The 21,506-nt window shown below is 41.8% G+C and overlaps 1 protein-coding gene across 1 annotated transcript in view; it reads left to right on the top strand.

Annotated features, from left to right (window-relative positions):
* The first annotated feature begins 4,447 nt into the window (after positions 1 to 4,447).
* Positions 4,448 to 21,506, top strand: part of CSMD1 (CUB and Sushi multiple domains 1) — a 1,094,767-nt gene continuing 1,077,708 nt past the window's right edge. The window contains exon 1 of the mRNA XM_071548449.1: positions 4,448 to 4,728. Within this exon, the coding sequence (XP_071404550.1) occupies positions 4,662 to 4,728 (67 nt within the window). The 5' untranslated portion in view covers positions 4,448 to 4,661. The remainder of the gene's footprint in view (positions 4,729 to 21,506) is intronic.

The following is a 21,506-nucleotide window of genomic DNA, read 5'->3' as shown; positions in this document are numbered from 1 at the left end:
CATACCTCATGCTTTGCAATATCTTCTTACGCTTAACTTGAAAGCAAATCATCTGTTTTTCTTGAATGGCTTCAACAAAGTTCCCCTTGCCTCTGTTAACCCTCAAAAGCCAAAATGTTTAAACCTCTGAACAACGGTACCTAAGTGGAATGACCTTGATGTTGTCTCCTATAGGGACTCTGAAGACTACTACCTACAAATCCCACTTTCCCTCAAAGGCAGAAATGTCTTTCAGAGCTCTCATGTTCCTAACATCTATTATTAATGTCACCTTAAGGACAGATGGGATCAGCGTAGATGCTTAGAAAAGAAGCAGTGTGATGGAGCCTCCCCTTGAGGAGCTAAGTAATGCTTGAGGGTACTTTGAAACAGGCAACATACTTCCCCCCCCACCCCGAGTCTTGCCGACCGTTCACCTTAAACTAAGCACTCCAGAGGGGAATATAATGTAGCAGAGCAATCAATTTAGCCCCAGAGGCCCTCTTGAACAACACTATCATAATATCCTCTCTTGCTGACCAATATTCTCTTGAAGTGCCCCTCCTGCCAGCCTGTAACCATGTTTTTCCTGTTTTCTTCTTCTTTTTCCATCATAGAAGACTATTGGTACTTACATTTATTGGCCTGTGCTTGTACGGTATATCAAATAATGTAGTTGTAGCTGATGTTGCAGATGTAGCTGATGTGGCTGTAGTCATCATCATTGTCAATCTTACAAGATTGATTTAGTGTGGAGAGAATGTCACCACAAAAAGCAAGCAGAGTCAAATCTGAGCCCAAGCAACAAAATTTCTAACTGTAGACACTGCGGGTGGCATGGCCAGCTTTTTATTCTTTATGGTATGACAAACTGGGGTTAGTAACACATGTACATATGAACATTTTTTATCATTCGAGACTTGGAAGACTATTATGACTAAAGAAATCATTAAATGTTTCAAGTCTGAAAGCAGGTTTTAAAAAGAAAATGTGTTAAATGAGAGTATTTGGAACTCTGGTCTCTGTTCTTACTTCACAACTAAAGAGATTACATGACAAAAAACATGTTTAGATGAAGCTGCTTATGGAGAAAACAATTCTACTTTCTGACTTCCTCATATGCAATCTGTATTCTGCTGAAGATTTCTCTTTTTATAGACTTTTTTCCCCTCCAACATAGTATCTTGAATTGTTAAGCTTTCACATTTTTAACTTCACGGTAACCTTCTGCAGAAAGCAATAGACTTCTGTGTCCACTGGCAAGCACAAATTCTGGTTATGGGTTCCCATCAGCATCCCTTTTTAATGAGTATTTAATACATTTTCATCTATGTTTTGAATCAATAGTTTTGCTTATATATGAGGAAATATTCCTGCACCTTACAGAAAGATGGATGCTTCTTCCTCCCATAAAATGACAACAGGAAAATGTGGATTCAATATTATTAACATAACAAGCTGAAAAAAGATTAAAAAAGAGGAAATCTAACCTTTCAGACCTTTTTTTTATATATGCAGAAGGAAGTAAAAGGACAAGCTCTCAATTGAAAATAAATCCCTTTCAAGTTACCTTTAAATCACCCTGATTAGTACAAACAGTCTTGACATATACACACTCCCCCATACTGTCTATAGGGAATAGAGAGAAATATTGCCTCTGTTCAAACTCATAAATTCATGGATTTTATGGCAGTACATTAGGTACTTAATATACAACAGAGAGATTACAGTCATTACATTAGATCATATTCTGTAATTACTGTGTTTAGGTACCGAAGTTCCACACTGAGCTTAAGTCAGATTGGTGGAGATTTCTTCTGGAATGCCATGCTTTAGTTCCATAGTCATATTGTGGCTTTTTTTGGCTTTGGCAAAACTTTTATGTCACACAGAGTTTGTAAAAGTCACTGTGACAGCTACCTAAGTCTATGGAGAGGCTAAAATCTTACCTGGGCAATCTGTGCTGTCCTGTTTATCTCAGTAAGGCACTAACTCATGTGGCAAGTGATAATATACTAAAGGTCAACAATGTTTATGCATACGGTTTGCTATCATAGGATGCAAGAAAGAGGAGAAGGCATCTTTAGCAGTGAGAGTGATTGTGGTGCCCAGTTATTTTGCCTTATCTAGTGTTACGAAGGGAAGAAATTAACACTCATATAACTCAATAGAGAAGGAATCAGGTCCCAAAAGCTCAATAAAGCCCAGAAAATTCTCAGAAGAACAGAAAGCCTCAGGAAACAGTTAATCTAAGTCAGGTGAATCAAGACCAAAAAAGCACATATTATATCATATTGGAGCTTCTGCAGAATCTGCTATGAGCAGAATTAAACAGCACCTTCTCAAATTAAGAGTGCTTACTTGCGCAGCACAGCAAGAAATGATACCATGATTACCACTTTCAACTAGACCCAGGCATATATAAGTGGGGTTTATTTATAACTTTTTAAATATTCTAACTCAAAAGACAGTACAATGAAGCAATACTAGAAGTTAGTGTGATCTCTTGGGCCAGATGCAATACAAAAAATTCTTTATTTCAAAAATCTAAATCTCAGACTACTGCAGGTCAGAAAGAAAGAGCCTCAGCTTAAGCTTAGTGCCCATTTCTGTCTTTCTCTCAGTCATTAACAAATTCCCCCTTGTCCACTGACAAGAATAAATGGAGGGGCCTGAAACACAAGGAGCCTCAGCAGCTGTGACTGGGGAATTCTGCACAGCAGCTTGGGTACATGATGTCTGGTACTAACAAGTAAGTTTTAGGTTCACGAATGCAAAAAATGAGTCCCCGAGGGGTTCTTCAAATATGGATGAATACTAAGACCGGGTCCCTCCTGTGGAAGTGTTTGGAGTGCAGTGGGTTTGGGGGTTGTGGGGAAAGGTACGGCAGGTACTGCAGCCCGGGAGCAGCAGGGAGGGAGCGCTTGCCACGAGATGGCAGCAATGCCACGTCTGGCTCGGCAGCCTGCCTAGCCCTGCTTTGTTAATTTTTTTTTTCGAGTGCGAACCACAACCTTTTTACATAAATACAAGCTTATTACAAAGTCAGCCTACCTCGTTCAGTGCCCATTCACCACCTTCTTGCAACTTACAATGAGAAAACAACTTTGCATATTTCACCACGAAAGAAAAGTCATCATAAGTGAATAATTACAACCTTGAAACTACCTTTCCAAAAGATCTCGTGTTTCTGTCTTTCCTTGCTATGAGCCTTTGTGTTTTAATTATGGATATAGGTAAGCATTAATTATGGAGTCAGGCCCAGTGTGCAGTGGTGATGACAATCTTAACAATTCTTATTGCATTTGAAGTCAGACTTGGGCACTTCTTTGCCACCCGTTTGGAGCTAGGCCTGGCACAGAAACCCTTGTTGGCAAAGGACATCACCTGCCGGGGCCATGGAGCATAGGGACCTGTGACAGGCCAACCCTGGGAAACCATATCCTTTCTCTTGGGCTCAGAGAACCAACCCTGCCTGCTCCAGGGTGGTGGTGGGGAAGCCTCTGTGTGCATCTGCCATGCCACATTTTGATTGGTTTTTCTTTAGTTTGGAAAGGATTGTTAATGGCAGAAATTCCTCTTGGCAACAGGAGCTCTCGGGAATGGCAACATAAAGACAAAGCAGTGTTCCTCAAGGAGAGATTGGCTCCCCTCCTTCCCCACAGGAACGACAGCTTGTTCTGATGAGCAAGTTGGAAGGAACGAGCAAGGGCACATTTTGGACCTGAAAATCTTCCTTTTTCACTAGCGAGGACGAAAGCAAAGGGGAATTTCACCTAGGACAAGAGACCCAGCATCCGCACCATCCGCATCCCACACGTGTCTGGGGGTGCCGGATTGCAGGCAGAGCCGGGGGACAGGGCACCAGGGAATCGCAGCAGGGACCTCCCGGGCAGGTGTAGCTCTGCAGCCGCTACCCTTCCCCGCGCCGGGGGGGCACCGGGCCGGGGGAAAGCCTTCTCCCCCGGGGGCTTTCGGCGGGCAGCAAGGCCCGCCCGGGGCGAGGCCACGGCCGCGGCGGGGTGCCGTGCGGGGTCGTCCGGCTTATCGGGGCATCTGCGGGCTCGGGTTGCGCCGGCACAGCGCCGGCCCCTTCCCCTCTCCGTGGGAAGTGATGGTTGAGTCCGGCAATAGCGGCTTCTCGTGTGGCTGGCAGCCGCTCCGCTGCGCTGCCTCCGCTGCTCTCGCCGCGATCCCTCCCTCCCTCCCTCTCCTCTCCTCCTCCTCCTTCTTCTCCTCCTCCTCTTCCTCGCACTTCCCGCATCCCTCTCCTACAGACGCCGCCGCTGGCCGGCTCTCCCCGCCGGCGGCCGTGCATGCCGCGCTGCCCGCGGCCCCCGGCGTACCTCCCCTCCCTCCGTGCGCGCCCTCCCCTCCCCTGGGCGGGCGGCGGGCTGGCGGCGCCGGGGCTCCGCGGGCGCTGAGCGGCGCAGCCCCGGCGCGGCGCGGGACTGATGCTGTCTGTGAGCAGAGCGGAGCGAGCCGCCCGCGCAGTCCTGCAGGAGGCGCCGGGCGCTGCGCGGCGCTCGGGACCCGGACCGCTCCTCTCCGCCTCTCCTCGCCCTGTGGTGGTTATTTGGCGCTGTCCTTAGCCCCACTGCCGCTCGGAGGACACGGTCGCAGCCGAGAAGAGCCGCCGAGGGTTTTGTGTGAGAGTGTGTGTGTGTGGAATAACTGCAGACATGACTGCGTGGAAGAAATTCAAGTCTCTGCTGGTTTTCTGCGCGGGGCTCCTCACTGCAGCTCAGGGTAAGATTCGGGTTTCTTGCACTGGATTCGTGTAGGCTGTGGTTACGGCACTGATTCCCCCCTCAGCCAAATCGCTGCCGCTCGGTTGAGCTCTCTCCCTCGCTTCGTTTCTGCGCCGGGAAACAGCAGGCTCTTCGAGCCCGGTCTCCCTTCTCCCTGCCTCCCACCTCCCGCCGGTGTTCCCCGAGGGCTCGGCTCCCGGCCGGTCACTTCCCCTGGGAGAAGCCAACCCCCCGGCGTTTGGCAGCAGTCGCTGCGGCGCCGCGAGCAAAACCGTGCGCATCCAGCCGCTTGGGCAGCGCCGGAGTTTGGGAACACTTCTTTCCCCGCGCACGCACGAACGGCACTCACTGCCGTGTGAGGGACAGTCCCCGGGCTGGCAAGTTTGGATCTCCCCTCCTCCCGCCTCCCCGGCTTTTGCCGTGCTCGAGGGGGAGCACGGAGTGGGTGGCCGCGGAGAGTCGCCCCCGCCTGCCTTCAGCCGGCTCCGCTCCCCTCAAGTTGCGCGGAGGCGGGGATGCGGCGCCGGGGACACCTCCGCCTGCTGCCTGCCCATGCCAGAGGGAAGAGGGCTCCTTTCTGCTCGGCGTGCGGTGGGGAGAGGCTCCCACCCCAGCTGTGTTTCTCCTTAAAATCAAGGGGGGAGGGAGGAGAAACGAGGGGGTGACGGTGGAGAATTTGGTTACACAACTTCAGTGCTGGCCTCAGCCCCATCACTTGCCTCATTGCTGGAGACAACAACTTCCCTATTATTCACTTCGCCTCTCATTAGCCCTGCGCTTTTTCATGCTGGGAGAGATGCGAGTCAGAGAGAGAGGGAGGGAAGGAGTGAGGCAGCTCACAGCTGAACACCTGTCCCCGTTATACCCTCTGCCTTCTCCCACCTCGCTCCTGGTTGTTCTGCTTGCCTCCGAGAGGACTGTTTCCCTTGTTATTTGTACTGTCTGAGGCTCCCTTAACCCTTACAAGACGTTTTACATCATTCCCACCATTTTATTTTTCTCGCTGCTTTTTTCGGTGCGGGGTCGGCTGAAGCGGGGGGTGCAGGATGCCCGGGTTGGAGGGCGAGGCTGGAGCCTTCCCCATCCTGCGGGTGCCCACGACCAGGTCCCCTCGCCCGGCTGGGCGGCGCGGCAGGGTGCCCTCCTTCCGGCAGCCTCTGGCCGTAATCCGCAGGGAGAAGCAGTGGCAGGCTAGCCCGGGCTGCTGGGAGCCGAGCGGGACCTTCGCCCGGTCCACCGGATAGGCTGCGGCTCCTCACCAGCCTGGTGGCATCCCTCCTCTGCCCGGCTCCTGCTGCTGCCGCGGTCCACCGGGCAACGCCACCCGGCTGGCTCCGTGGGAAGGGAGCGGCGGGCAGAAAAGGCGCACGGCTTTCCTGGGCTGTGAAGCTGCGGCTCCTGGAGACGGGGCTGCGCCCGGCAGCACACGCGTCCCGGGGCGGGCGGGGGCTTCTCGGCGTGGCCCCACTACCCAAACTTCCAGCATCGCCAGCACCCCCCCACATCCCGGGTGCCTCATTTCCCCGTTGCCCACCCAGGCGGGGTTGGGTGGCCGCTCCCATCCTTCACACGTGCCGGGCGCCCCGGCTCTGCCCCGGGCGCGGAGCTGCGGCCGCACACGGGGTCCGGTGACCGCGGCCGCGCCGCTCCCGGGGCGGGCCGACACCCACGACTCATTTGTTAAATACACTGTAGCCGGTTATGTCGTTTGACATTTAAGTGTTTTCTTTTCATGGCTGACAGCACATACGAAAAGCTGGAGGCTGGATCATGGTTATTCAGCGGCAATCCGACGTGTTTTGCTTACATACAAAGGCTTTGCCAGGAACGTTTGGGCACTGCCTCTGATTCTGCTGTGCAGAATATAATTATACCTGCTTAACGTGAAGCAGCAATACACCTACTTAAAGGCTACAGACTGACTTAATATTGAAGTCAAACAACAGGTTGAAGGGGAACCAGCGGGGACAGTTGACATAATTCCTTCCCGTTTACCTTCCCAGGCAGTGGAGTATCTATATTTAGTCAACTGTAATCCTGAGACTGAAATTACGTTTATAGAGTGAAAGAACTCCTTCCTTAGTAACATAAAGACCCAGACTTTCAGAAGAACGTGAATTTTTAACTATTAGATTCTAAGAACTGTTTTGCCAGCTCCTTGCTGTCAAATCATTTGGTCACTGTAATAGGAATTCACCCGGGTTTTACTTGGTTTGAGGGTTTTATGAGAAAAAAAAGAAACAAGTGCTGAATTTCTGGAGGTGTTGCCACAGGCGTTCCCATATCTTTCAGTGAACTGACAGGTGGGCTGCTTTCCACATTGTTCCTCATTATGAAATAAAATGGAAACTCTTTGTTGCTGTGCAATAATCTGTAACTTTTTTTAAGGAGCAAGCAAGGATGAAAATGAACATTCATCATTTTTCACTGTAATAGACTTGAGGTGCAGGTCCATACATTTCTTTGGACTCATTTCGTCTGATTGATGGATCTGAATGTTTTCGTAAACACTTGGGGGGTTCTTCCCTATCCTTTAGGCTTTAAACATCAAGGCAAATTAGTATGGAGTCATTTAAAGGTACCGCTTTCCCAGAAGCTATCCTATCAAAGCAATTATGCTTCAACAAGACAGACAGCACAGTGTTCAGCTCTGCATGTTAAGTTGGGCTGGTTCGCAGAGTCATTTGCTAATTCTGTTACATTATATCATAACAAAAAAAAATAAAGAAACTATTGATTTGCTGGAAAGACAAAACACATCGGTATTATTTCTGTAAAAATTCATACTGGAATAGAGCAAATGGTAAATGCAGACTAAAATTCAAGAAAAAAAGATTGAAATCTCTTTCTGCTTTGATCTAAGGTCTGTGGGCAGTCTATTTTCAATGTAGAAATACATACTGCTTAATACTTATGATTGTTCCAGTTCTTGGCTTCAAGGTAATTTCCTGGATGTGTTTAGATAACCAAATACAGCACCTTCATTGCCACCTAATTGCTTCAAAGAATGGACATAAGCAGGCTTATGCACAGAGGTATCATTCAGATTAATGGAAATAGCAAAGGAAAAACATTTCTATTTTTAAATTAAACTCACACAGTGGAAGGACTCCCACATCTACAGCTTATGATTTTGTTTAAAAAAAAATAAATCTCAATATATTTCATGTACATTCTGTTTGCTGCTGTCACTTTGTTAAAATAATTGATATACCTACATCACACAAAGTTGCCACTATGTTTAAGGCCTATTCCTGTTGGACTGAAAGTGTTTGTCTCTTTTAAAGTCATATATTTTTTTCTCCAAAGCAATGCTTTTCAAACTGTGAAGCTGGTATCTCTGGAGAGGCTCCATTGTCTTCCAGAGAAGACTAAAGCAATTCTAGGGAACATAAGCTGAAAAAAAGGAATTTTTAAAAGAACATCAGAGCAAGGTGTTGAATACCCAGCTGCAAACCCAAGAATTCAATGGATGTATTCCCCATCCCCCAGCACAGTGAGGAATTCACTATAGAAAGGCAGAACAGAGAATATCGAGCTCTGACCACATAATATTTTAATGTAAAAATGCATTTACTTTCTGGTAAGATATATGTCTATCCCATTTTTTCACCAAAATATGTATATGAAGTCCTTAACTCTGTATAGGAATAGGAAGTATGGTCAATTTAAATACGATGTAGTGGAGAGCATATCAGTTCAGCAAAGTCCCCAAACACTCATTTTAGACCATTGAACCCATAGCTGGGGTTTGAATTCCCGCTATCATCCAGTAAAAGTTTATTAGTTTTCCTGATGTGTGTGTGGCACAGGATACTGGTGTGAGGAGCTGGAGGTTGTACACAGGCACATGCAGGCATGAGAACACATTGAACTTCAGGATATGTTGAAATCAGTGAGGGCACTTGAGCACTGCCTGCGATCTGTATATGTAAGAACTATTCTGCTGATTGTCTATACTGCAAATATGTCTATTTTACTGTCACTTCCATGTCCCTTTATACAGCTGTATCATTTTAATCAGATATGGGGTTTTTTGTTTGAGAGGGGCAGTTGTCATTTTTTTTCCACCAACAGACTCTTTCTATACAGATAGGCTGGCTCTTTGTCTTATTATTACTCATTATGTGGTATTAGCATTATATATGCTTTTATATATGCAAGTGTTTAGAAGACATCTGTGGGATTTAAGCCTCAGTAGTGTTTACACTCATGAAAACTTCGGTTCAAACAAATTAGTAAAAATCTGAAACTGTAAATATATTGAGCTATGCATTCAAGACATGCCATGCTGTATAGAAAAGCTAAAAAGCCTCAGGGACTGCTGTTTTCAACTTTTTCAAGGCATGTAATCTGTACACCGTCACATTAAACTCTCTCTTGTAACCTTTCCCCGGAGAAGTAACTGCCTGATAGTGTGACTGTATAAAACCTTCAGTAGATTTAAAGATAAGATGTAATTTCATTTTGTTCAAATCTGTATTGAACCATTGTGTTTCACTTTGACCATGATGATATTATTCTGCTAGCAAGCAGCTTTCAGTGTAAGCACAGATACTGCGGCGTGGTGCCGGGCTGCCTGTAGCCGGCAGGGGATGCAGTGTGGAAAGGGGAGTTGCTGGTTTAACTATACGATCCACTGAAGGGAGTAGCATAAGTGTGAGACGTGGTCTCTCATAAAACTGAGGCATACAACTGGATTCAAATCAGGGTCATCAAATAAGAATCTGGCCTCTAGTTCCATATGGCTGCAAAATTAAGCCAGATTAGACTGAGCTAAATTGGATGTTCCTCCAATTTTTGCAGTGAACTAAGAATCAGAATGATATGAAAACTCTCCTAATGAGTATGAATCACTTTCTTTTACTTGCAAGTTTTTCTTTTCTATGTCAGCTTCAATTTCCTTTAAACCATTTTTATCAACCACCAACTTTTGAAATAGGGAAAAAATGCCATTGATGCCTGAGGACACCAGTGAGATCTTACTTTATCCCGACACATCTTTGTTCTGGCTGAATGAAAGACTTCACTCCACTATATGACATTTCTATTGCATTTAAGAAAATCTACACTGTATTTGTTGTAAGTATTTCTCAATGGAATAACTGCTTATCACATTACTTGGATTATTGCTAGCCTTATATTGACACACCAAGGCAACATATATCAGTTGTCTGCATTTAGTAATTGAACGGTAAATGGAGGCAGGCATGCGCTGCAAACTTAGAAGAGTAATAATTACAAGAGTAATAGCATCTTATTGCTAATAACAAGTCTTACTCACTCAGAGACAATATTTTTTCTGCCTTTCTTTCTCATATGAAAAAAAGAAGGAAAATGACAATGTTTTTTTGCCATTTTACCCAGAGGGGACGGCATTCAGTTAAAAGGACAGATCAAGATTTAATCACTTTTATATTGCGGATGATTAACCAAAATTCCTGTTGATTAATCAGAATATCATGAATGATTTGCTTTTAGCAAAAGACAAGCAAAAAAAGCAAAAAAACCCCAGCACACCAAACCCCCCACAATTTCTAGCAAATATAGTAATGCTTTAATTTCCAGCATAAAAATCACAGTTTGTTACAGCTTTTTAATTATTAAAGTATGCATTTTAATGATATATTCATACGTAGTCTGAACTAGCAATTTGACTTCTTTCAAATTAATTTCTTGTCTCATCCCTGTAAAGTAAACGGTAATTTCAGTTGTGAAGGCCCAATTCTGCTGCAGTGGAAACTGAAATTTTTATTTATTTCAGAATTAGCTCAATTGGCCAGTTTTGAACAGATTGCTGTTCCAAGTAAGCCAGGCACAGTAGATACTGCAGCTGAATAGTGGAGTCGGGCCCTGTTTAATTTGATCTCTTGTGGCTGAGAACTTCTGATAATGTTTGCATCCTTGTATGACTTTGAAAAGGGAAAACTAGGTGAACCTGAGCAACCAACCTTGATAATACAAAAATATTTATGTATATGTGGAAGTAATTTGTTTTCAAATGGTATCTCTGGTATCTGAGTGTCTGACCTCTACCTTACTTCCTTTTTTCTCTCTCTGCTTTTTCCTTATGAAGAAATTATGAAGAACAATACACTAGAGAAACCTAGTATCATTTTAGTCTTCAGATGTTTTATGTCTCTCTTACAGTATCCCATAGATACTGAAGCACAGAATCATGTTCTATATTCATGTCTTTGTTGTACAGTGGCTTTCCAAAAGAAACATTTGCAGCACTGCAACTGACACAGACTTGAATAAATAATATTGAATAAAACTTTTTATGTGGTGTTTGTTTTGAAAACTTGCACAAAATGTGGTCAGCATTTTAAAATTGCATTTGCAGCTCTTGCTTCATGCCTTAGGTTCAATTTCAAGGCAATGATTCTTCCATGTAAATTTGCCAAACATGAAGTTTTTCTTATTTTTCATATTTTTTCTTTCTTGTCTGAAAGTTTTGTCTTTTATTAGTAGAAAGTATTTTCTAAACCTGTATTTCAGTGTTTTTATTGAAATGCTCCTGTAATTATGTTTTTTGCAAAAGACCTTTGACATTAGTCACAGCGCAAATCTGGGTCTAGGGATATATCTTTTCCTCATCCATCCTATGATTTGCAGACCAAACATAGCCATGATAAAATATTGCATAAATAATTGTTTACTTCCTTTGACCTCTGTCACTTGCCATATTGTGTTCACAGACAAAGCCTAGAAGAATAGAAATATTCAAACCTTTATTTTGCTTACACTGGTGCTGAAACACAAGGAATTTATAGTGCACTGGGAACAAAAGTGCAGCCAGCCTTGCCGTGTACTTAAAGCTTAGGTTCAAGGGTCAGCCTAAACACTCTGAAGACCATAGCCAGGTTATTGTCTTTTTAAAATGCTGGTCCAGCTGTAACTTGGATTTAAAGCATCTTCACTGGGCTTCTAGTGACTGCTGCTGAAATGGATGGCTCACTTTCCATAGTCTATCTAGAATACATGAATGAGAGCCTAGGCTTTGCTTTGGGTGTCATGCTTGAGCTAGAACTTGCTTTGTGTGAGTGTACCAGGGTTCAGTCTGAAGTCATGATGCATATAACATGCACCGTGTAATTTGGTACCCACGTCACACTGTTGGTGTACAACAGGGATGGAGGTGCATGGAACAGAGAAGCTATTTTGTCGAGAAGTGGCTGATGTTGAAAAGCAAGTGGCTAAGTATTGCAAGAGTATACGTGAGCTCACAGAACTTGCCTTGCCCTGAACCTTAGTGAAAAACAGCAGGTGACTGTGAGGGTAAGAAAAAAGGAAAGAAAGAGCCTAACATGCAAAAGAGTGATATTTTTTTTTAAAGCCATTTTAATAATAAAAAAGCAAAGTTTAACTTATTTTAGACTAATTTTGCATGCTTCTGGTTGTGAAACAAATGGCCATGACAAATCACACTGTTCTCATTAATGTCTGTGGGATATCAATGCAGAAGTTGACTGCTTTCAAGTGACTAAGTGTACTATTTTAGCTTTGCCCCAGCAGCCAGATTCTCGATTGGTATCCCACTGAGGTTTCTTATAATACATAGATTGAGTCATACTAAGCATTTTTATGAGGGGGGAGAAAATTTTTTATAATTCACTTTCAGGACCTCAGTTCAATCAAACAACTGTTAATATCAGAATCAGTGACCCTATGCATTTATAGATATCTGTCTTGATAAATTGTTTTTTTTATCTTAGCACAAATATCCTCAGAACACACTGACCCATTTTTTGCAGTGGTTCTAACACTGAAGAATGTAGTGTTAACAGATTTTACGAAGTCAACAGTGGCGGCAGTAGTCGCATTTTGATCATCAGCTGTACTCAAACATTTCTGTCATGCATACCAGTGAAACCTGTGTAGGGAGGCTTTGTCATGATATTTAATTGCCATAAATGAAAACATAGACATTTTCCTTTCTTTTTTCCAGGTGCATATTATAGTTTATTTGAAAAAATGTGCCAGTTGAAAAAAAAGTACTCTGCTGTGCAGAACTAGGTACATTGGACATAGAGTCTAGATGCCAGCTGAGTACTCCTGGGTTGCTTTATATCAGATTTTGACTATTTAGGACCTGATCCAAAGGCTGGGCAATTCACAGGAAAAAAACCCACAAGTGTAATTAACCTTAAAAGACTTTGAATCTGGCCTTTATTATAGCCATATAGCACACAGAGAACTTGCATTGAAACAAGGATGCTGGAGCAAATCTGGGAATAGTGAAGAAAATTAAACCCCTTAGTTATTATTAATATGAATTGATTTGAAGTTGACCAGAAGAATGCTGTTTAGACTCATAGGATGGTTTGGGTTGGAACGGACCATAAAGGTCTCATTGGAGACGTTTCCAGGCTGAACAGCCCCAACTCTCTTAGTCTATCTTCACAGGAGAGGTGCTTCAGCCCCTGATCATCTTTGTGGTCTGTCTCCTCTGGACTTGATCCAACAGGTCTATATTCTGTCAGGGGTCCCAGAGATACAGTATTCTCAGTGGGTCTCACAAGAGGTAAGTAGAAGAGTAGAATCTCTGCCTTCTGACTACGCTGCTTTTGGTGCAGCCCAGGGTACAATTGGCTTTCTGAGCTGCAAGCACACATTGCCGAGTCATGTTGAACAACTCATCCACCAATACACCCAAGTCCTTCTCAGGGTTGTCTCCATCCATTCTCTTTCCAGCCTGTGTTTGTGCTTGGAATAGCCTTAACCCATGCGCAGGAACTTACACTCGATCTTGTTAAATGTCATAAAGTTTGCACAGGCCCACTTCTCAAGCCTGGATAGCATCCTTTCCCTCCAGAATGTAGATTGCACCACACAACTTAGTGTCATTTGCATTGAAGATGAATCATGCCTCAAAAATTTTTGACCTGTCTGAATTATATTTCACTCCACTGGCTATCACCAGTTATCTAATTTATTTTGTTCTTAGAGAAGAGATGAACCTTTAATTGCTTTCTTTAGCAACATTTAGTAAACAGACTGATAGCATGGAGATGATCTATGCAAACAGCAAAGAAGGATTTCTTCAACTCATGTTGCCATGACAATTTAGATTTTTCTTGTGAACTCCTGAGAAGCTTCAAAGTAATTTCTGTAAAGCAATGAATCAGGGGATATTTTGGAAATTGAAGTTGCTCTCTTTTTTCAATTTAGTATCATTTAACACAGTAAGAAGCCTGACCCCAAAGATTTTAAGATCTACAAGCATGAACTATTGCAAAAATATATCATCACTTAACCCTCTTCATGGATCTTTGACAATTCACAACAGCAGTGAAGCTGACTTCAGATGCATTATCAAGAGAATTAAATTTTGTTTATTAACTATATAATAATAAAGAGCTATTTAAAAAAAGTAATGGATAATGAAGAGTGGAGAGGCCAGCTTATAGCAGTCATTTTGATCCTCAGGACAATATTTTGTCTTGCAGCTATTTTGAGGTAATTAGATTACAGAAGGATTATAGTACAAAGAAGGACTAAACATTTTATTCTTGTTACAGTGACAATTATAAAATTAGTTCAATGAATGAAGAATAAAATCAAAAGACTGTTGTCCACATATTTAAATTACTATACAAATTGAGTCCCATATACAGTGTTATTACTAATCAAACTGAACTGCTCTCCTTTTATTTGTTTTAATTGAAATAACCTGTTTTGAAAAAAACCCTAGAACTAACCCAAAATGCTTTAATTCTTAAGAAATAAATTACTGGCTTAATGAGGTATTTCTTAGGTTGCTGTTAGTGGTGGTGAAAACATGGTAAATGAAAAGAAGATAATGTGAAGTGCTGTTTCTGCTGGGAAAATAGGTTTTTCTGTATGGAAGATAGGAAAAGTAGATCAGTAATGGTTTTCTTTTTAAAATGTTCCTGGCAGATGATGGCTACTGTGTTGGTGTAGTTTGTTTACCACTTTGCAGTAGATTTGAGATGAGTCATATCACATTAGAAGGAAAATTGAGAAGTTGTTTTGTCAAAAAGAATTCAGTTTTCCTTTTTTGTCATATATACTCCAAATATTAGTTCTCTTTAAAGAGAGACTCCTAATTGATTTTTTATAGTTATTTATTCTTGTTGTGTCCACAAAGCCGAGTTCCTGTTGATAGAAATAGTAAGTGCAGATCTACCATTTCTATGCACGGGATAAGGTGACTGATCTGGAGTCTTCATACATCTTTTTTAAAGTCCTAGCCATTTTATTTTCAAGCAAGTTTGAACCACAATAATTTCAATGTCTACAAGCACGGTTGTTTTTCACAAGCCTTTCTATCTCCTTGCCTTCAGAATGGGAGTTGACTGAGTAAGGACTATAGGATGGCTTCTCACGATTTCATGTTGTATAGAAATTGGTTTTGGTCTTATTTCTTTGCTTACTTTTTAAGTCCACTTTACTGATAATGCATCTCAGTGTATCCACAGTGTTAGGAAAAATGGTACTTATGAGAATATTTGGTTAACAGACTTGTGGATAGAATAATTAGAATACATCAGGTCATAGACATTCAGCAGGAAAAACAACCTTTTTCAAAATATCCGATGGAAGAGGAGATCTGTTTGTTGAATGAGAGAACATGTGCATATTGAACAGTAAAACGTTTGAACTCATTTTACTTGCAAGACAAGCTTTAGTGTCAGGTTTAAGGACACTGGGAAGAGGGCAGAAGGTACTGTTTATTGTCAAGACCCTAGATTGTATTTTTTCTTTCTTTCCAGTAGTGCCAAATATCTGTAGTTCCCACTGCCATAGGAGAAAATTGCAGATCTCAGCACTTTTGAACTTAAATATGTACTGTACTTAGTTTTACCCTTGAGAATCATCATAATCTGAATGCAATACTGTACTGTAAAGAGAATAGATAGACAACAGTACTAAGCATTTACTATTGTTATCCCCCATGTAGTATCTGAAATAAGCAAAGTTTCTAAATCTGTCGTTATTTTTTTAGGAAGAAGAGATTCCTGAAAGGAACTTGAAGTTTGTTTTTCTTTAAAACAGTTGCACTGAAGTAATTCTGTGTATAAAAAAAAAAAAAACCAACCCCAAACCCCAAAAAACCTGGATCTGTTGCAGCCTGGAACAAAACAACTGTGATTACAAAGCCAAAAAAGTATGTACCCAGTTGTATCACTGTAGAATAGGTACAAACTTCCTTGGATATTGTGTGTCACTCTGCAGACCATATTTGCAGGATGGTTATATTTGTGCAAATATTTTGAATGTGCTTTGTATGGCCAGGTTTTGTTAGTGGGGATGCTACAGGGGTGACTTCTGTGAGAAGCCTCTAGAAGCCAGTAGAACCAATGCCACCTGGTCCCAAAATGGACCTGCTGCTGGGCAAAGCGATGGTGGTAGTGCCTTGGAAGAACATCATTAAAAAGAGGGAAATAACCTGTGCAATGGCAACTACAGCTGGGAAAGAAGAGTGAAAATATAGGAGAGGAACAACTCTGCAGGTACCCAAGTTAAGTGAAGAAGGAGAGGGAGGAGGTGCCCTAGGTGCCAGAGCAGAGATTACCCTGCACCTGTGGTGAAGACCATAGTGAGGCAGCTGTGCCCCTGCAGCCCATGATGTTCTGTGGGGAAGCAGATATTCACCTGCAGTCTGTGGAGGTCCCCATGCTGGAACAGGTGGATGCCTGAAAGAAGCTGTGACCTTGTGCTGGAGCAGGCTCTTGGCAGGACCTGTGGACCCATGGAGAGAGTAACCCATGCTGGAGCAGGTTTGCTGGCAGGACTTGGGACCCTGTGAGGGACCCATGCTGGAGCAGACTGTTCCTGAAGTACTGCACCCCATGGAAGGGTCCCAGGCAGGAGCAGATTATGAAGGACTGCAGCTTATGGGAAGGACTCATGTCAGAGAAGTTCATTGAGGACTGTCTCCTGTGGGAGAGATCCCTTGCTGGGTCAGGGGAAGAGTGTGAGTCGTCCTGAGAAGGAAGGAGTGGCAGAGACAACTGTGATGAACTGATTGTAACACCCATTCCCTGTCCCTCTGCACTACTGGGGGGACAAGGTACAGAAAATATTGGGGGTGAAGTTGAGCCCCAGAAGAAGGAGGAGTGGGGGAAGGTGTTTTAAGATTTGGGTTTATTTTTCATTGTCCTACTCTGATTTGATTGTTAATAAACTAAACTAATTTCCCTGAGTGGAGTCTGTTTTGCCTGTGACAGTAACTAGTGAGTGATTTCTCCCTGTCCTTATCTTGATCCATGAGCCTTTTCATTATATTTTCTCTCCCCTGTCCAGCTGAGGTGGGGAGTGATAGAGAAGCTTTGAGGGGAACCCGACATCCAGCCAGCGGCAGCGTAGCACAGTCACACAACACTGGTACTTCCAGGCCAAGTTTTGTAAAGCAGAAGCATTTTGTGCAATTGTCTCAACAGCAGTTAGCTGCTCCTATCTGTTACGCTGCTGTTGTTTTAGGTACTGTCCCAGAAGAGCAATGTGCATGAGAGTCAGGTCCCCTGAGGGTAAAAAATCAATTAAAACAAGAAACTACTCTTTGATGCTAGAAGAATAATGTACTGCCCACTGTGAAAAAATGAGGCATTGTGGTGACAGACTGTGTCAGGTGAAAGATTGGCATTCGGCATAGACAGCCGATGGAAATCATTCTTAAATTTCATTGACACATGCTTCAATAGTACCATTGAAGAAGATAAGCTATCTCAAAAGTAGAAGCTACATATGAAAAAGTATGACAGCATTTAATGGGGGTTTCAGACAGGACTATTTATTTTTTAAAAATCCATCTTTACTCTTGTCATTTGCCCTTTTCTACTCATTCATTTTTTTTCCCCTTGGATAATTTGTGTATTATTATATTTATTATTAAAGTCTATTAGGCCGTGACCTGTGTGGAGGATTTATTAATTTCCTTTGTAGTATATACTAAACTATAGGGACCTATCATACAAAGGATTATATGAACGTACAGAAAACGAAATGAACAACATGGACAACATTGTGACAGGAAACTTAAGTCTGGGGAATATTATTTCCTGCATGATTAAACAAAAAACCTTTTCTGAAACCTAGGCCATATGAGTAGCTTCCTGCTGACCTGTATTTTACAGAGGATATAGCCCATATTAATTAACTCATAGCCATCTGTTTTCAGGGTTATTCAGGGTTTTTTTCTGATTTCCATTACCAATACTTGTCTTGCTGTCAAGCAGTCCATAATCAGCTTTCCTTATTGCCACCAGTAATGCAGGCATACTGACTTAGTCTTACTATGCAGAAATGGTAAGAATAGCTCAAAACTTGAAATGTCTGCTGGCAGTTGTCCTCATTGGAAGTCCTGGTGCCACTACTGCGAAGGTCTGATAAGGTCTCATAAATAATGACTGGTACCCTCATGGTCATGCCAGTTCAGCTGCTGGGCTGATACAGGCTTTATGCTGACATGCTTAAAATCATGTCTTTTATCTTGGCAGGGCTGGCACCAACAGATTTGCATAATTAAATACTATATCTCTTTTTCTTCCATTACTAATTCTTTACAATTTTCCCTTTGCAAAGCTTATTTTTCTTGTTCCAGTCACTCCATTATTTCCTCTTTTGCTGAAGGAGTATAAAATAACTTATTATTCTCCTGCACGGCTGTTTAACATTCTCAAAGAGGAAGGTGCCCTGATCAAATCTGTGATGACGCCTGGACTAGGGGCAACCAGCACAAAGTCTGAAGATGGGCACAGGGCACTCTTAAAAACTGAAGAATTAAGTTAGGGACATAAACTGTGCCTAGATTTAGTGTGTGTCCTATGAATTTGGTTAGGTTTCAGTCTTCACATATTTAAAAATGCAAGTAGTGTCACATCAAATCAGACCAAAATAACCTCTATCTGACAATGGCCATTAGCAAATGCATAGGAAAAATGCAGGAATGGAAGATATAGACAGGCTTTTATATTTTTGCAGCCTCTGGTCAGTTTAGAGAACTCTTAGCCAGAGGTTGCATCTATGTTCAACATCCATCAACAAATTTAACCTTCATGAATCTGTTCTTGAACCTATTCATAATTCAGACTACCACACTATTTTCTGACAATCTGTTTTACAATTTAATTCCTACTGTTTGAAGATTCTACCTGCTTGTTTCCCTGAGCACTTTCAACTCTTCAGAAATACTCCACCCTACACAGAACTTTGCATCTGATGGATAAGAAGGATTTATGCGAACCTATAAATTACATACTTTCCCCATGTACACCTAAAAATACATATAAATATTTAGAGTAACTCATTTCAGTCAATACCAACGTATGATTTCAAGTGCATTTCTCATAATCTTTTAGTGATCATGATATTGTAGTCAGTGCTATTGATGCACTTAAAAGAATAATAGCCTGTGTTTCATTATGAACATCCTCTTGCCTTTATCCCACTATCTCATTACTTAGTTTTTATTCTCATAATAATATTTTATTATTTGCTTTCCAATAAATAGTAAAGACTCTACATTGTGACCATCTGGAAGACAGTGATGTCAACATTTTGCCCTATGAGAGATTTCCGGAGGGAGAACAGAGGAAATGCTTAGAAAATTAGGTCCTGATTGGAAATGAAGACATCAAACCAGATGCTTGGTGATCTAAGCACCTCTCTCACTAATGTTGACCTCCATGGAGTGTGTTAGTAGCTCACTGATAATATAAAGTGCACTAAATACTGGATTCATCTTGCATATATGGCATTTGCTCCTCTGTGGTCCAGTGTTTCACTGGTTGCAAGTCATATCTTGATGGGATCTGGTGAAGGATTGGGTTTCTGCAAAGATTAGGGAAACACTTAAAGAATTTCTGTTAAAAAAAGTTTTAGGAAGAGGTCTCTTGTACTGAGAATGCTGAATTCACTTCATCCTTATGAATCAACCAATTTCCCCCCTCACAAACCCCAGATCTAGGACAAATTGTGAAACCCTTTCCCACAAAAAGACTGAAAATTCTGCCAATAGATAGAGATGTAGCTCAATTCCTAAAACATGCAAGATATACTGTGAGCTCAAATGCATACGGTTCTGATTGCAGTTTCATGTTAGAAAATTTGTCACTGTCTCAAAAAGAATTATTTCTCTTGTTCCCTAAGACAGCAGCCTTCCTACATGTGTTTAAGATGGTTGTACAGGATGTGCAAATTCTGCCTTTCCCCTTCATTCTACTTCCTTTCAGGACTGCCACTCAAAAAACATATCACCATCATAAAACAAAAAAAAAGTGATGCAAATAAGTAACCAGCAAGAGTATAGCTGACCACTGTGAACAAGAGCAGCATGATACAGAAGAAACCATATTCTTTTTAATGCTGGCAATTGTTCCATGACTGTTCCTGCTCCTTCATTCTGAAAGGCTCTATTTCCATAAACAAGAAATTTCTGAATATTCCTGATAGAGTCTGTTCAGGAAAGGAGGGCATTCATTACTCCTGTCCTGTGCAAACAAAACCATTGCTTAGCTTTTGAGAAGGGATAGGAACCCAGGTTTTTAAGAGATGACTGGAAAAGGGCTACTTCTCATCAACATTTAATGTATCTGATGTACTGCTATCTAATTTTCCAGCAATACAAGGCAAAGACTGAATTCTTCGAACAGGACTATTTTAATCAGATATCAAAATTGTTCTTCAAGCAAGCTTTGTTTTCTGCTTGATTAGAAGAACATTTCACAAACAGTTATTAAAAGGAGAAAATGTCTTAACAGCTGAAGATTATGATCAAAAAACCAGACAAGTTTACAAATAAATACTGTGTTTAATTATAAAAGTAATTGCTCCTTTTAGGTAGCAATACTTTAATGCTGGTTTGGGATGACATAAGAATTTGTGTAGTCCTGTGTTGGTATTAAGCTTGTCTCTTCTAAAAGTTACTCATTGACCATAACAAAAAATGCCATGTAGAATATCTCAACAATTTTTCATAAAACGATTAAGTGGCATGTACATTTAGTTGCTTGAATTAGTAGAAAAGTGTTTCTTCAGAGAAACTTAAAGATATTTTGTTCATGAACTATAACTTACTGTTACATTGCTGGCATAATCCTCAATATCTCTTTTTTCTTCTCTCTGCCTAGAATTTTTTGTAAGTATAGTGCATGCACCTGAAAATTTCAGAAAATAAAACCTGGTTATTATTCTAAAACAATTTAATGTATAAATTCAAGAGCTAGATCTGGGATATGCTGAACTTTTCAGTTTCTACTTTATTTCATGAATGTTGAGGGCACTGTGTGGTAAAAATATACACAGAAGAATTTAAGCATCAGGTTTTTCCTTTATGGTGAAGATACTTACATTTAGTACTTAAATTACCAAACTACCACTGAACAGCTGCTTAAACCCCAAAACACACAAATTTACACAGGCCTATTTTTAATTGGAAAATACCTTTGAGCCTAAAATTACATTCCTTGGCATATTCAGAATGGTTGCATATTGTGACAGTTTGTATAGGACTATTATTGAACAGTCATTGTAATTTTCAATATAGATGCTGTTCCACAAGAATGAAACTGCTTGGCTGTCTTTAAGTGCGCCTGCCAACTTTGGTCTTACATAAGATATTCCTGGGGGTGGAAGTGGTGCCCTCTCATTTTTGCACAGTAGAGAGAGTAATTTGAGAGTTGGAGCACTTAGCTAGATTGTGAAAAATCTACATTCAGCTACCTCTTCCCATAGACAGTTAAAGGCTGTCTCATCTTTTTCTTTTTTTCCTGGCATATACTGTTAAGGCCCTTGGCTCTCCTTGGTTGG

The sequence above is a fragment of the Pithys albifrons genome, chromosome 2, assembly GCF_047495875.1.
Source record: "Pithys albifrons albifrons isolate INPA30051 chromosome 2, PitAlb_v1, whole genome shotgun sequence".
Lineage (NCBI taxonomy): Eukaryota > Metazoa > Chordata > Aves > Passeriformes > Thamnophilidae > Pithys > Pithys albifrons.
This window is presented reverse-complemented; position numbering and strand designations above follow the sequence as displayed.